Source organism: Panthera leo, chromosome A1 (assembly GCF_018350215.1).
Source record: "Panthera leo isolate Ple1 chromosome A1, P.leo_Ple1_pat1.1, whole genome shotgun sequence".
Lineage (NCBI taxonomy): Eukaryota > Metazoa > Chordata > Mammalia > Carnivora > Felidae > Panthera > Panthera leo.
The window spans coordinates 122,890,314-122,906,831 of record NC_056679.1 but is presented as its reverse complement, the minus strand read 5'-3'; the positions used below and the strand labels follow the sequence as shown (position 1 = coordinate 122,906,831).

Sequence of the window (16,518 nt, the reverse complement as noted above, 5' to 3'; positions counted from 1 at the left end):
GACATATAGAAAGATTTTAATACAGTTATTAAACACCTTTTCACTGTCCAGTTAAAAATATGGAACCCTTCACCCCAAATTGAAAATTCAGATCAGCTTAGTATCAGATATAAAAATGAGCCCTTTCCAAATTCCTTTCCCTACTCCTCTGTCCTCACAACTCCGGTTCATCAATAGTCTTGGTACATCCGTGATTCTTACCCAATCTTATATTTATTCCATTCTTCCCTATCCTTTCAACCATATGACAAGTACTCTGTCATCCTTCAAGACTCAGCTCAGCTGTGCCTTCTGTTAGGCGCAGCCTGAGTCCTCCCCAGGGAATTGGATCTCCTCTGTGCTCCAGGAGTGTCTGCTTTCCTCCTCTGTTGCAACACTCATCACATCTTCAGGCCTGCGGTTCATTATTTGGATGTTGGTGTCTCCAACTGGGGAGGTGTCGAGAGGATTCATAAATCATGCATTCAGAGCTGGACTAGATGACTTTTAACACCCTTCAGAGCACTGAAAAGATAATGCTTGTAAATAGCTTAGCACTGTGGCCAGCAGGAGTAAATGGCCAATAATAATGATGACGATGATTAGCAGTACCAGTAGCTTTCATCTGCCACAGTATGAGGTGAGTAAGCAGATGAAGTTTAATAATTATCTATACAAATGCTATTGTGATGTCGAATGTTATAGGCCAAGGCCCCAGGGCTTTGGAATATCAAAGATTGCTTACAATCCAAAGAGGAAGTTTGGCTCTCAGAATCTTCCTGTAGGTTCCATGTGGAGAAAAACTGGTGAGCTTTGAGACTGCTTTTCCTAATAAGACTGTCTATAGAAATAGTTTGAAAGTATTGAGTTTCAAGTGAGAAACTATAATTCCTACTTTCTCTGTCAGGAAGTAATAAGTCAAGGAAAAGTACTGGAGGAAAATGTATTTCTTAGATGTAAATTGCTTACATTTGAAAGTATATTACTTAAATTTCTGAGTACTTAGATATTATTAATATACCCCAGAGTTTAACATAGGGTAAGATAGCAATATGCTTAAGTCAATCTTGAATTACACCTCCTTCGGTAATAGTCCTTCTTTGGGAGAACAACATTAATATTTTGTGGCTTTAAAGGAGTTCTTTATTCTCGCCATTGAAAATTCCATTTTGGGGGCGCCTGGGCGGCTCAATTGGTTAAGCATCTGAGTGCAGCTCAGGTCGCGATCTCACAGTTTGTGAGTTCAAGCCCTGCAACAAGTGAGCTCGAGCCCACATGGGGCTCCACTCTGACTCTCTCCTTCTCCCTCTCCCTATCTGCCCTCACTCATTTGCATCCTCTCTCTCTAAAAAAAAAAAAAAAAAAGGAAAGAAAGAAAGAAAAGAAAATTGCATTTTGGCTCCATTCCCTTACTTCAACAAACATTTTTATATCTGAGTACCTACCATCAGGTTCTATGCTAAGCACTCTGTATAAAGTGGTGAACAGGCCCAGGAAAATCTCTGCCTCTATGAAGCAAAAAAGGATAGAGATATTGAAGGAAGGAAAGTTAATTTCATAGGTAATACAATTTAATTCCCTGAGTGATGTGTACTCTCAAGTCTGTAAGATATACATGGGAGAGGCTGGCAGGCAGTGAAAAAAGAGAAAGGTTTGATAAAAAACAGTGTTCCCTGTGATTTCCAAAAAACAATTTATTCAAGGTCCAATCTAATTGACTGCATAGTCCCTTCCTGAGAAGGGGCCTGGCATCCATTCAGGAGTTTGTTCTGATCTTGTTGATTTCAGCTGTCCGGCTTTACTGAGTGAACAATTGTGCTGTGACTTGTTGTGTCTAATGGCTGGTTTTCTCTTCAGCAGAGAGAAGGGGCATTTTAGAGTCCAAAGCATTTCAGATTCAGGGACAAAATTTCTGTTTGCATTAATTCCAGCTTTTCATAATGTGATATTGAAAGCATGCCTGTGTGTTCCAAGCTCACTCCCAGCTCTAGCTAGTTTTCTACCTTACTTTCTTTCTGTTTGCTCCTCTTTCCTTACTGAGTTCTTCATTGCCCCCCCCCAAACATTATTTCATTCAGATTATAGAAGTTACATAACAATTATTATAGAAATCTGGGGTGGGGGTGGGGGAAGAAAAGCCTTAAGAAGTTTAAATTCAGGGGCGCCTGAGTGGCTCAGTCAGTTAAGCGTCTGACTTTGGCTCAGGTCATGATCTGGCGGTTTGTGAGTTCAAGCCCCACGTCGGGCTCTGTGCTGACAACTCAGAGCCCAGAGCCTGCTTCAGATTCTTTGTCTCCCCCTCTCTCTGCCCCTCCTATGCTCATGGTCTGTCTGTTTCTCAATAATAATAAATAAATGTTAAAAAATTTAAAAAAAAAGAATTTTAAATTAAGATCTCTCAGCCTCTACCACTCAAAGAAAACTATTGCCATTTAAACACCTATCAGTATGTATACACACGTCCTATATACTTCATGTTACATGCCTGTAATCTTAGTATGTTGAAGTGCATTTATTTGATTGAGGGTTTGGACATTGTTTTCGAATAAGTTGTGGAGAAAAATTTTTTAAGTAGGTATATAAATCAACAAATCATTGCGGGTGCTTGACTCGCTCAATAAAGCACAGGACTCTTGATCTCAGGGTCATGAATTCAAGCACCATGTTGGGTGTAGAGATTACTTAAAAATAAATAAAATCTTCAAAAAATTATAAATCTAATTTTATAATTAAATGATGCTACTGCATGCCCTCAAACGTGATTTCTCTAAAAAAAAAAACTAGAGTATTTCTGGTCTGGCATAGCTGTTGGGTAAACAGTCTCTGGCACGAGACTGTCTGTGTTATGTCCTGACTTTGCTGTTTATCACCAATGTAATTTTACACAATCCATATCTATTTGGGGGGCTTTTTCCCACTTATCTGTAATATTTATAATGTTGTGGATTAAATGAGAAAATGAATACATGTTATTTAGTGTGATGCCTGGCTTATGTTAAACACCCTGAAAATATTAGGTCTTGTGATTTCTTTTAATTTTTTTAATGTTTATCTTTGAGAGAGAGACACACAGCAAGGGAGGGGTGGGGGGAGAGGGAAACACAGAATCCAAAGCAGACTCCAGGCTCTGAGCTGTCAGCACAGACCCTGATGTGGGGCTCGAACTCACAAACTGTGAGATCATGACCTGAGTGGAAGTCGAAGTCTTAACCAGCTGAGCCACCCGGGCACCCCAGGTCTTGTTATTTCTAAGCACTTGTATGACTCATCTCACGAGTCTGTGGACAGTACCCACATTCTTCTAATGTCCCATGTGCAAGAGTGGGTTGTCATCTTTGACCTTCCCTTCTTTCTATCATTACTTCCCCAAGTCAGCACATTATGTGGACTCTTCAAACACCACCCACCAGATGGAGAGAAGCATAATGACTCAAGTCCGTAAGAAGCTTCTGAGTCACACACACCTTGATTGTGCCATTTCCCTAGCTCTGTCTCTGATTAACAGAATGGGTCTCCTGTCAACTCAGTTCTCTCATTGATCCGTGGAGAATAGTAACTGCATGTGTCTCATTGCCTTGTTCTAAGTCTGAAATGGGAGAACGTGCACAAGCACATTTTGTGCAGTGCTCGGCACATATGACGTACTCGATAAAGCAAAAAGGTGTAGAGTGATGATCAAGAGAATGGTGATGGTGAGATGAATACAAGTTCTTTTAGCTTTGGTAAGAAAAAGCTTTTCTACTCTCCATCCTAATACAAACGTCCTCTCTATCTGAACATTGGCACTGGATTCCTCTGTGGACTTCTAACCTCCATTTCCTTTCTGTTCCATTCCGCTCTGCACACAACTTCAAGATTAATCTTCCTTTTAAAAAATTGGATCATACATCTCCTCTTAAATATGTTTATCAGATCCTCAGTATTTATTATAACAAGATGTAAATTCGGTATCTAGGTCAACTCATGCATAATCTACTTGTGCATAATCTACTCTTTCTTTATTTCTCTACTTGTCCTTTCATTGGTTCCTCACAATGAACCTTGCACACCAGACATTGTGATCTATAATGTATTCCTCACACTTATCTTCCCCTTGTCCTACCTTCCTGTCTTTCCTTGATTCCTCTTCATCATTCAGGTCCCAACCTTAACCATAAGGACTTCTTTTTTGGTGAAGTCATTCCATTATTCAGAAGTTTTTATTCAGAATCTACTTTGTGCTTGGCACTGTGTTAGGCCCTGAGATTCGCAAGGAGCCAGGGATGGAGAGTCCTTGCCTTCATGCTGCTCTTCCTCTTGTTTGTGTGTGTGTGCACACACGTGTGTGTGTTTTCCCCATTCCTTTGACACATGGTATATGCAGCTTTGTTTGGTACATACATAATACATCAACTTCACTGTAACACAGTACTTTGCAGATAACTGTGGTTCAAGAGAGAATAGTTCATTTGTTTCTTAAAATTATTTTCCTATAGCACATGACTTACGTTGGGGTTAGGTTGACTACCTTCCATTAGTCCACCTCACAGGCTTGCTTCTGAGATCCCATCAACTGAAAAAAAAATGTAGTTAAACATTGGCCTCTGGGACAGAACTCAAAACAAAATCCTAAATGTTAAAATGGGAATAATCTATAATGGTCTATACTTTATTATACTACTTTATGCTATATTTTATCATAGGGAAAATGGTGACAGCCAGTTTCTCTTCAGTAGAATATGGAAAATTAACTGCAGTTCTAATAGAACCATATAGTATATGCAGAAGTTTATGTGCTTTTACTTAAGTCATATTAATCAATGAAAATCTGAATACAGATATTGTTCTGTCATTTTTTTTAAATAGCAGGTACATGTTATCCACCTCCTATATATAGAAATTTCTGCTCATGTTTTGACACTTTGCAAAGGTGCTTTTCTATGATAGGTGTTTTTTGGTGTTTTGTTTTTTTTTTTTAATTCAAGGCCTTTGAAAACAAGGAAACAGCAGAAGAGGTTATACATGTTTTACTTATACCTAAAATAGGAAAGCTTGCTGTCACTTATAAATATACTTATCTGAGGACCACTTCCTTCATTGATTTGGGTATTTTGCTTTAACTTAATATGCCAGTTTGTTTTTAATAAGAGCGTACAGACACCGAATGCCTGCCTGAGGAAGGGGCTCTGAGACATGTTTCTTGCTATCTGACCTTGAACACATAATTGTTTCCTGCTGTGTTTGGGATTTCTCCTCCACATCCAGTGAAGTTGGTACTTTTCATTCTATAACAGCTGCAAAATACTTCGAATACGGAAAGAAAGGACAATGCAAAGAAGTTGATAAAGCACTGAGAGAGTTATTTTGCCACACTAGTCCTTCTGAAAGCCTTCTAAATCCAGACAAAAGATCACGGTGCAAGATGACTTACTCAGTGCCGAGGAGTGAAATTAAGCTTGGGAGCATGATGGATAGCAGCAAGGACTATGAAATTTCAACACATGGCTTAAATAAAAACTTATTAAGTTTTATTGTTTATTTAATTGTTACACCAAGCTTTAACTTTTGCCTGAAATCAAAACAGTCATTCAAGGGCTCCTGCAAAGTAAAAGAAATTTCCCATCATAAACCTTATTACAAATGATCTTTATAAAAATTGTGAACTATATCCCTCAATCTCAGTTGTTCTCCCTGGGTTTGGATCAATATTAATTCAGTTGAATTTCGTGGTCGTCACTGTGACAGGTACTATGAGTACAAAGATGACTAAAACACAGTTTTGCCCTTAAGTTAAGGGACTCAGTCGCCTAAAAAGTAACTACAGTGTAAATGAATTATGGCGACAGTCTCCTAAATTTTCTTTCTGCATCTCTGTTTACCTCTGTAGTCCATTCCATCCTCTGTTGCCAGAGGATTATTACTAAAACCAAAATGTGATAAGTCCCTCCCCTGTATGAACCCTTTGGTGACTCCACATTGCTATGGGCATGGAGTCCATATCCTCTGGTGTTGCTGAGACTGCCAGCCCCTCTCTGCCTACCTCTGTAAACTCATCTCTTAACCTTTCCTCCTCTGAGCTCCTGCCTATATTTTTTCCCACAGCATCATTCATATTCTCTTTTACCTGTAGACCTTCATACTCTGTGCTTTGTCCACCTGGAACATTCTTTTTTCCCCCTCAAACCCTTTATGGCCGATTCCTTCTCATCTTACACATCTTTGTTATGTATCACTTTTCCTAAGCAGTCCCTCCTGACCCACCAAGGCTCCTGTGATTCCTATCTCCTATCATATGTGCAACTGCCACATTGTACAAAATTGCTGACTCTTCCTCTGGGAAGGACAAGGACCCCGTCTCTCATGTTTAGCACAGACACCCGTCTCCTCAAGGTGCTTCATCAATACATGTGAATTGATGAATAAATAGATTAAGGAATGAGTGATGAATACTGTAATAAGTGTCTTCAAAGTGAAAATGGAAATCCAGATGAGGGAATAACTTATTCTGTCAGGGCGTGGTGAAAACGTGCAAAGGAAAGTAATACACGATGACATCAGACCTGGGCCCTAAAAGATGCAAGGGAGATCACCAGGATTTTGAGAAAGGGAAAGGCATGCATGAGCAAAGCCAAGGGTTTGCGGAATAAAGCATTTCTGGATGAATCCTACCTGGTTTGGATCCCAAATTTGACATCACTTCTACCAAACCTTCCTGACAAGCCCCCTTAAAGAGGTTAGATATCTCTTATATGTGTGCTAAAATCTCTCTCTTATTCTACATTTTATGAAGTATATTTCTGATGTAAATTTTTGAACCTGAGATCTAAAAAACACATCTTTCAGGACTAATAAGTTTTGGGTTTTATTTAGCATTCATTAATAGGAAAAAAGCATTTCATTAATATGAAAACTTAACACGTTAACTTTAAATACTTTATGATAATAATGATTGCTAATATTATTAGGTGATAAAGAGGGTATTTCAGTGGAAGACTAGGAGAGAGAGAAAAAACAAACATAAAAAGACATACATGCCCGGTACCCCTACAATCTTGAAGATGCATAATTGCTACTATGCTGAATGTCAGCCTTTCAGATTCATTTTCTTCTAATAGATGTGTAATGCATAAAAAGTCTTTTGATGCCGTGGCCACACCACCACATCCCCTTTATATAGGGAAACTAGGACTCCAGGGTCGGACTGATTTAAACAGCACCCCCTCGTCCTTTATATTAAATCGCTGTGTCAAGTTCATGGATGCGCAGTGAGATTTGTTTCCTGCATACAGAAAGGTTTAAGAAGTGCTAATATGTCTCTGCAGATCACCAGGCATCAAGTAAGCAGTTTAATTCGTTCATTTTAAATACTAATAACATTGGACTCAGAGCATCGTCTTTAGGAAAAAAGTGGGAATGGCTGAAACAAACTACCACGGCTTTGTAGAGTGGACATACTCAAATATTAATCCCAGAGAAGTGTTGGAGCCTTTAGCTTCACATTTAGGAACGTCAGCCCTTTTATATTACAGTTGCTTTGCAAATTATGACTCAGAGGCAACAACCTTATTGGAACCTCCAAGATTAATAATGACTTTATACAGCCTATAGCTTAGGGCAAAACCAACTGCAAAGCCAAGACTCCTGGGAATACTGATCCTGCCAATGCAGGTCCCATTTCCCCAAAAGCATAAACATGAATTCCATTAGTCTTCCCAGGGATCTCTGTGCTTTTCCTGGTCTGTCTTTTTAACGTGAATAGGTGACAAATATGTTTCTTCTTCTCTTAAAATCTAAACTGGCTTTTAGTGGATAGTTAGCTCCTAGAAAGAGAATAACCATGGTAATGATGGTAATAATAATTTGCCTAATTATTTGACACACTTTAGCTTATTTACTCCTTGCAGGAGCTCAGTGAAGTTGATGTATCCCTTTCCCCATTTTACAGTAAAGAAACTAAAGCTTGGAGAGTTTAAATAGCTTCTCAAGAAGATCTAGCTAGGAAGGTTGATTCAAAGCCACTTTTTCTGATTTCAGATTCTAATCTCTTAACCACTACATCCTACCATTCTTTTTTGTAAGCCCCCAGTTGACAATGGCACACTGCTGCCCACCTCTTTAGCCTATGCACAGTCAGAGCTGAATCCTGCCTGACTTTCAGGACAGTGGTAATGAAAGTGTTAAGAAGCTTTGGAGATGGACAGATGGCATATTTGAGTTGCAGCTCTGCCATTTCTTAGCTGTGTAATTTTTCTCAAGTTAATTAACCTCTCTGATCCTCAGTTCCTGCCTAAGAAATAGTAAGAGGAAATATCTGAAAGGGTGGATTGGAACAATTCAGTGAGTTAATGTACCTAATGTTAGTGTGCCATAGCATAGTGCCCAGCACAGAGTAAGAACCCAATAAGCTACACAACATCATTTAGACTCAGCTCACATGACACCTTCTCTATCAATTCTTCATCTTCCTCAGTCCAAACTAAGCTACTCCCACAACATGTACCAACTATAGCATTCACTGCTTTCTAGAATTTGTTTTCTCTTTACAGACGTTTGTCTCCTTTTATAGGTTGGAAGCCATTGGAGGATAGAACCAATGCTTAGATTTTTTAACATCTATGACTAGACAAGAACAGTGCTCCATAAATAGTGGCCACATTTTCTTGACCAAATATGGGGCCATGCTCCTGACAAAGAATCGTGTGGTATCCTAGGATGTGAGAGCAAGTAGACAGTGTAGTTGGACATTAAAGTATCAGAATATCTAGGATATTTTTACTTTCTTGGACAAACTATGCAACCAGAATTATATTCTATGATCAATAGTATAGATTCATCATACTTAAATATTTATAAACTAATTTAATAAACATTTCTAATTTTTGTTTTTTAAAAACATTCCCATATAGTTGACATACAGTGTTGTATTAGTTTTAGGTGTGTAATGTAGTGATTTCAGCCATTCTATATATTACTCAGAGGTCTTCATGATAAGTACTCTTTTTTAAATTTCTTTTAATATTTATTTATTTTTGAGAGAGAGAGAGAGATAGAGCATAAGCGGGGGAGGGGCAGAGAGAGAGAAGGACACACAGACTCTGAAGCAGGCTCCAGGCTCTGAGCTGTCAGCACAGAGCCTGATACGGGGCTCAAACTCACAGACCATGGGATCATGACCTGAGCTGAAATTGGACGCTTAAGTGAATGAGCCACCCAGGCACCCCTTTCTTTTTTTTATTTTTGATAAGTGTATTCCTTTTTTTAATTAAAAACTTTTTAATGTTTATTCATTTTTTGAGAGAGAGAGGGAGAGAGAGAGAGCGTGCTAGTGGGGAAGGGTCAGAGAGAGAGAGGGAGACATAGAATCCGGCTGCAGGCTCTAAGCTGTCAGCAGAGTCCAAAGCAGGGCTAAAACTCACGAACAGCGAGATCGTGACATGACCCAAAGTTGGATACCCAACGGACTAAGCCACCCAGGCGCTCCTTGATAAGTGTATTCTTAATCTGCATCACCTATTTTACCCATTCCCTCACCCATCTCCCCTCTGGTAACCATCAGTTTGTTCTCTGTAGTTGAGAGTTGTTTTTTTTGGTTTTTCTCTGTTTTCTTTCTTAAATTTCACATATGAGTGAAATTTCACATATGAGTCATACCCTTTAGACCATCCATATTGTCACAAATGACAAGGTTTTATTCTTTTATTCCATTGGATAAATATTCAAGGGATATTTTATTCCAATATCCTTTTATTCCACATCGTCTTTGTCCATTCATCCATTGATGGATACTTGGGCTACTTCCGTAATTTGGCTATTCTAAATAATGCTGCAATAAACATAAGAGTGCATGTATCTTTTCAAATTAGTGTTTTCATATTCTTTGGGTAAATGCCCAGTGGAATTACTGGATCATAGGGTAATTCTATTTTTAACTTTTTGAGGAACCTCCATACAGTTTTCCACAGTGGCTACACCAGTTTGCATTCCCACAAATAGTGCATGGGGGTTCCTTTTTAAATTTCTTGATATTTTAAAATCTTAAAGTGTGGATGTCTTTAAAAGAGAATAATGCTGAATGAGAATTTTTAAACCTGGACATTTTGTTCTAAAAATAACTGCTTGATGTTCCTTAAACAGTAAAAGACATAAAAGGGCTACACCTGAAAGTAGATGATCTCAAGATAACTCCAAAAGCAGCATCCTATTTACAGTCTCCAGAAGGGGTGTGCAAGGATAAACCAGGGTGAGGAAGCAAAAAGGCCTCCTCTGCTCATGTTCATGTCACTCCCCTCTCTCCTTGCTTTCTCTCTCTTGGGTTTTGTGCCAGTGCCTAAATGAGATTGTTTAGAACCAAGAATAAGAAGAGCTTTTTTTCGTATTAGAGTCTTTCCGTAAGTGTGACATTTGAATTACTATTTTTTCCATGTCTTCCATCATTCTTACTCAATTTAAGCTTCTTGAGGACAGCGCTTAACAAACTATTTTGTTTATACAACCTTAGCCAATAGTAGAAATAGAAAGCACTCAGTAAGTGGCAACTCTGTGTCATGAACTATGTGAGACTATCACTTACATTTTTCTGTATAATCGTCCAACACTCCAATGCCATAGTACTTTATATTCCCCTCTCAAACAATGTTTGGTTATTCTTAAACAACGATCCTTGTTTTAAAATACAAGGATTCCTGAGAGGTTATCTCTTAATTATCTGATATCTTTAAGAGGATTGGGGCTTAATTGAATAAGGCTTCCATTCCTCCTCCAGGTCATCTGCTGTGTTGGACATTGTCATTGACAAAGACTCCTCGGGTGGTCCAGAAACATTCCATCTGCATGCAGTGACACCTTAAAGCATTCCTTTATGCTCTCCAGCACACTCCTTTCAGGGATGGCATCCCTTTACAAGGCTGACAGCTTCTCTGGAGGGCTGTCCTCAGGCCACTTAAGCAAAGGCAGTACGAGTGTCCATCAACTGATGACTGGGTAAATGAAATGCAGTTTTAGCCATACGAGGGAATATTACTCAGCAATGAAAAGAAATGAAATATCTGCACATGTTACAATGTGAGTGAACCTTGAAAATATTATGCTATAGTGGAAGAAGCTAGACACATATCATATAATTCTATTTAATACACAATGTTCAGAATAGAGGCGTCTGGGTGGCTCAGTTGGTTAAGCGTACAACTCTTGATCTCAGCTCAGGTCTTGATCTCAGGGTTTGTGAGTTCACGCCTCACATTGGGCTCTGTGCTGTGTGTGAAGTCTACATAAAAAAGATAAAAGAAATAATTTCCAAAATGTTCAGAATAGGAAAATCCATAAAGAGAAAAAAATAGATTAGTGATCGCCTAGGGCTGGGAGAGTTTGGTGAGGAATAAGCGATGACTGCTTACGGGTATAGGGTTTCTTTTGGGGGTGATAAAAAATTCTGAAATTCATTGCGGTGATGATTGCACAATATTGCAAATATGCTAAAACCACTGAAGTAATACACTTTAAAAGTGTACATTGTTTATGTGAATTGTATCTCAGTAAAGCTGTCCAAAAGGGGGGAAATGCAGCACAAAGTGACAGAGACATTGTAGTAAAATTATACTCGAGAATCATGAGATTGCCAGATCCTCGTCACAACTGGAAAAGACTCCAGAAAGTTCCCCTTCACTAGGTGGATGTACGGGACCATCCTTATGAATAAATGCTCACCTTATGGTATCCATAAGTTGATTCTATTGCTAACTTTCTGTGATGCTTTTTTCTGTCCTGAACATGTTTCAAAATTTTGTAACCCTTTTCTTTTCCCTAGCCTTTATGGGACTAAACTCAAAATAATTGCCAGACAAAAAAATCATGAAGTCAAGCACATAATATTATATTTGGGAGAAAGGATTATAAATTAAAATGTAAACTGTGACTGTGGCATTGCACATTATTGTTGTGAGCAATACCACAAAGCTGGTACTCGTTATTTACAATGGCAGAGAAGAATGTTCAAACCACTAATAAAGTTTAAAAGCAAGACATGAATCCATCAAAGTCTCCATGTGTCAGAGTTGCCACATCATTTTTCATCCCCGTGGCCATGGGTAGGTTCAGGGCTGTATTACGTCTGCCCCGACCAGTGAAGCAGTGAAGCAACTTAATTTCCTGCCTCTAGTCTCTCTCTTCCTAGGAACTCACCTTCCCTCACACTGCCTGAGCTACCTCTCTAAAATGCAAAATGAGCTACCTCTCTAAAATGCCTCTAAAATGAGGCAGTGCAGCCCAGGACATCAAAGCCTGGGTCCCAGTCTTGCATGAAGGCCCCATCAGCTATGAACTCAGGCATTTTAGGCAAGTTACTTACTCTTTCTGTGAATCATTTCCCCCTAATTTTAGTGAGGATGAAATGAAAGCAGTATGTTAAGTGCTTAGTCCAATGTCGAGCTCATAGCAGTCAGTCAGTATAAGCTTTTATTATTACACTTCTATTCAACTGTTTCATTTCTACATAATGAAATCTAATCATTAGCAATGATATCTAACCACTGATCATGCAGGAACCTGTGTGATCTAACCCCCGTTTGTCTTCTCCCAGGTCACAACCTTCTCTAAATACATTGGCAAATTTGTGACTCCAAAAGCTGTTTCTCTGCCATTTCTGTATCTCCGATGTCGGTTAACCATCCAACTTCAGCTCAGGTCATGATCTTGCAGTTTATGAGTTTGAGCGCAGTTTGGGAGTACAGAGCCCGCTTCAGCTCCTCTCTCCCCCCCCCCGCCCCTCCCCCACTTGTATACATGCACGCTTTCTCTCTCTCTCTCTCTCTCTCTCTCTCTCTCAAAAATAAATAAATATTAAAAAGAAGAAAAGGAAAGCCTTATTTCATCCAGGAAGACCATAAGGCTATGAAGTGACTATGAAGCTTTCCTCAGATTCCTCCTTTTTTTGTGTTCTGGCAGCACCATAGGGGTTTGAGAGAAGTTGACCAAAGGGAGTCATATTTTATAGGAAACACAAACAGGACCCTTGGTGGACTAGAGAAGAGAAATAATGGATACAAGAAAAAAGGATGGCTTCTAAGCTTAGATCTGAACAACTGGGCCTGTCGTGGTGCATTTATTGATATGGGAAACCTGGAGGGAATAAGGCTGTGAGGGACTAGTAATAAAGACATCCATGTTTTAGGTTAGGTTTGATAGATAGGCCAGTCAAATATCCCGGTAGAATTGGTAAGTAAGATGTTGAATATGTGAGTCAGGATTTGGGGAACGGTCAGGGCTATGGATATAAAATGGGGAGTCATTACTCTATAGGTGGGACCAGAGGAGATAACTTTGGGGAACCCTGGGGACCAGCAATATTTAGAGATCAGCTAGAGGAAGAGAAACCTGTTAATATACATGTGTGAGTTTACTCACCTAGCACCTTCTTGAAGTTAAATATTGTCTCATTTAGCTTTGTGCCTAGCAGTGTTTGTCATAAAAATCCAATAAAAGCTTGTTAAATTCATTTCAACTCTAAAAGCAAAGAATGGTGGCCTCTTAGACATCTCCCACCTGTACACTTAAATACTTTGGCAACATTTGCAAAATAAGCATGAAGAACGACGCCAGCATCCAGATTAGGGTGGAAAATGGTGGATAGTTCCATGACTTCTGGAGACAGACTGGTCCTCCCTACCTCCTAACCTCTCCCTAGCCCTTTCCCTAGGGTCACACTCTAAAGGGCAGGGCCCCAGTGCTCACGTAGAAATGGCAGGAAGCCCAGGATCCCATGCCAGGAAGCATGGTCCTCCAGGCTGTATACCATGGGCCTTGAGAGAGCAGCAGCTGCCAGAACATATGGGTGACCAGTAGGAATTCCCCATAGTTGTGGACTGAAGCACCTCCGTGTACACAATACCCAATTTTCAAAAAGGTTTTGCGACAAACTTTCTCTAGTATCTTGCCATGTTTTTCCCATTGACTTTAACAGTTTCATACCCATATTTTTCTGATCCCGTTCCTGTGAAGCATTTAAGAATTTGTAGATCAAGACACTTCCCTCTTTTTCACTCTCTTCTTGCTACTGGTCTGTTTAGGACTTCATCATCCTTCACCTTGGAAAGTTCGGTAGCCTTCTATCTAGTCTCCCTACCTGCATTTTCTCCCCACTTTGCCATCAGAATGACAACACCAAAGCATTTCCCTCTTAGGGTATCCACCTGCCACAAACTTCAATGGCTTCCATTGCTTACTAAAAATGTAAGATTCAAAAATTTTAAGGTTGATGTTCCAGATCTCCCACAATCTGTCATTTCCAGGCACCCTGTCCAGTATTAGTGCTCATCAACCATACTCTGCCTAATGGATCAGGCCCCCATTTTTTCCCCACAAAATAGTTACTGTGGTTGTTTGTTTGTTTGTTTGTTTGTTTTTGTTGTATATCAGCACCTGCCATTTCTTTCGCTCAGGATGCTTCACCTGTTTCCAAATCCATGAACATCCTACTCCTCAAATTCCAGGCCAGTGCCACCTTCTTCAAGGAAACTCCTTACTCACCCCACTGGAGGGAGAAGTCCTTGTCTATACTTCTGAAAGAACTAGTGCTTATTTATTTATTTTTTTATTTTTTTACATTTTATTTGAGGGAGAGGGAGTGTGTGTGTGGCATGAGTGAGTGCTAGCAGGGTAGAGGCAGAGAGAGAGGGAAAGAGAACCTGAGCTGAAAGACATAAAGAGCACTCCAAGATATGAAAGATACACTCAAATACTCATAGGTCTTTGGAGGATTTTGAGCAGGGCATTGACACGACCAGACCAGATCTTTGGAAAGATCGCTCTAAATTTATGTGCAAGGTGGATGGGAGGATCTGGGGACAGGATCCCTCAGGAGGAGGCTCCTACATGTTGCTCAGGCTGAGAGACACTGCCTGGCACTTCTCCCAGGTCTCTGCCACAGCAGTAACCGCTGTCTCTGCCTCTAATCAGGGCTTCCAGGGCAGCGGCTGAGGAGACTTTACCAAGGAGCACCACGCAGTAGATGCTGAAACATCGCCCCCAGGAGAAGAAGCAGTAACATGGCAGCACCTGTTTGAAAGGAATTAAAAAGCAGCAGACTCCCTTTAGAAAGGAACAATGTCCAAGAAAGGGCGAAATAAGGGCGAGAAGCCCGAAGCGCTCATCGTCGCCCTTCAAGCTGCCAATGAAGACCTCAGAACCAAGCTCACCGACATCCAGATAGAGCTGCATCAGGAGAAGTCCAAGGTGAGTGAGGCCCCTTGGGGCCAGTCTGGAGAGTGGCTCTGGCCCAGCTCTGCCTGCTGGCCCACCCCAGTGGCTCCTCTCTGCCATTTTCTGAGAAGAGCAACGACCCCTGTATTTATGGAGATTCTCTTGTGTGTGTGTGTGTGGCAGGACTGGAGCACAGGATTCGCAGAAGGTGAAAATAACATGCTCATGAGACTGATCTCTGCCTCCTCAGGAAGCCTGGTTCAGGAAACCAGGTATAATCATTGAGACGACCTCCACCCCCACTCCCTCCCACCACTTCTTAGTTGTCCTGTCCTGGGCGAGTTCCTCCCTGCCCTCTATGGGTTCTTCCCGGTATGGCACAGGACAGCCTTTCTAAAATAGATCGTATCAGGTCACTCCTCTTCTCGAACCCTTCAGCGGCTTCTTACCTTTCTCAAAGCCAAAGGGTTTTCCCTACCACCACAGGATATCTCTTCCGCCCCTCGATGAGCAATCTCACAGTACTTTATGCCGGATGACTCTGTTATATCATCTTTGCTGGATCAAAATATCCACTGATCACATTTAGGGCCTTTGCCCCTTTGCCCCCAGGCAGCTGTGTAGCTCTTTCCTATGTCAGCTCTGGTACCTACCATCTGTCGCTGTCTCTAAGATAGTACACTTCTCATGCCCAGTTACTTCCATAGCCTATTTTGATTCATTTAATAGTGATTTCTGTATTTATCTATTTACTTGTTTAGTGCTTATTTCTGCTGTCCAGTGTAATCTCCAAGAAAGCAGAGTCCTACCTGACCTCTATCCCCAGAACCTAAATAAATGTCTAGAACTGAAAAGCTTAGCCTGGGTTTGTCGACTGAGCAGAGGAACAAATGAAGGGTGATTCATTCCTTATACCTTAGCTTCGTCAGCAACATCCTACTATCTCAAGAGCTCTGATGAGGTTCCACTTAAGCAAGTATGTAAAGCAGTTATGATGATTGGATAAGAAAATTCGTATCACACGCTCAGAGAGATGCCAGGCACCTGGTATACTCCTAAAAAATTATTCATAGTAATATTCTTTCTAATACCTCTGTACCTGAGTCAGTTGCTAACTCAATTTAGGAAAGTCTCTTCACTCCTCTGAATCTCATCTCTTAGCTGGATATGCTAACACTTATCTCTCCAGAGTGGTGCAGATATCAAATAGGGTCACAGACAGGAAAGTATTTTCAAATATCCGACATACAGGAGACATTTTTCTCCCTCCAAACCAGGCAACTGCCAGCATAAAGTTGCCCTATGTAGATAACTCTTTCTATAGTAACACAAATAGATGTTCCTGATCTAGCTATAGATCAAAAATCA

General features: G+C 40.3%; 1 protein-coding gene across 6 annotated transcripts in view; it reads left to right on the top strand.

Annotated features, from left to right (window-relative positions):
* JAKMIP2 (janus kinase and microtubule interacting protein 2) overlaps positions 1 to 16,518 on the top strand; it is a 208,369-nt gene that overhangs the window by 125,288 nt on the left and 66,563 nt on the right. For all 6 annotated transcript variants that reach the window (XM_042938705.1, XM_042938696.1, XM_042938685.1 and 3 more), the window contains one exon: positions 14,908 to 15,183. In XM_042938705.1, the coding sequence (XP_042794639.1) occupies positions 15,055 to 15,183 (129 nt within the window). In that variant the 5' untranslated portion in view covers positions 14,908 to 15,054. The remainder of the gene's footprint in view (positions 1 to 14,907; positions 15,184 to 16,518) is intronic.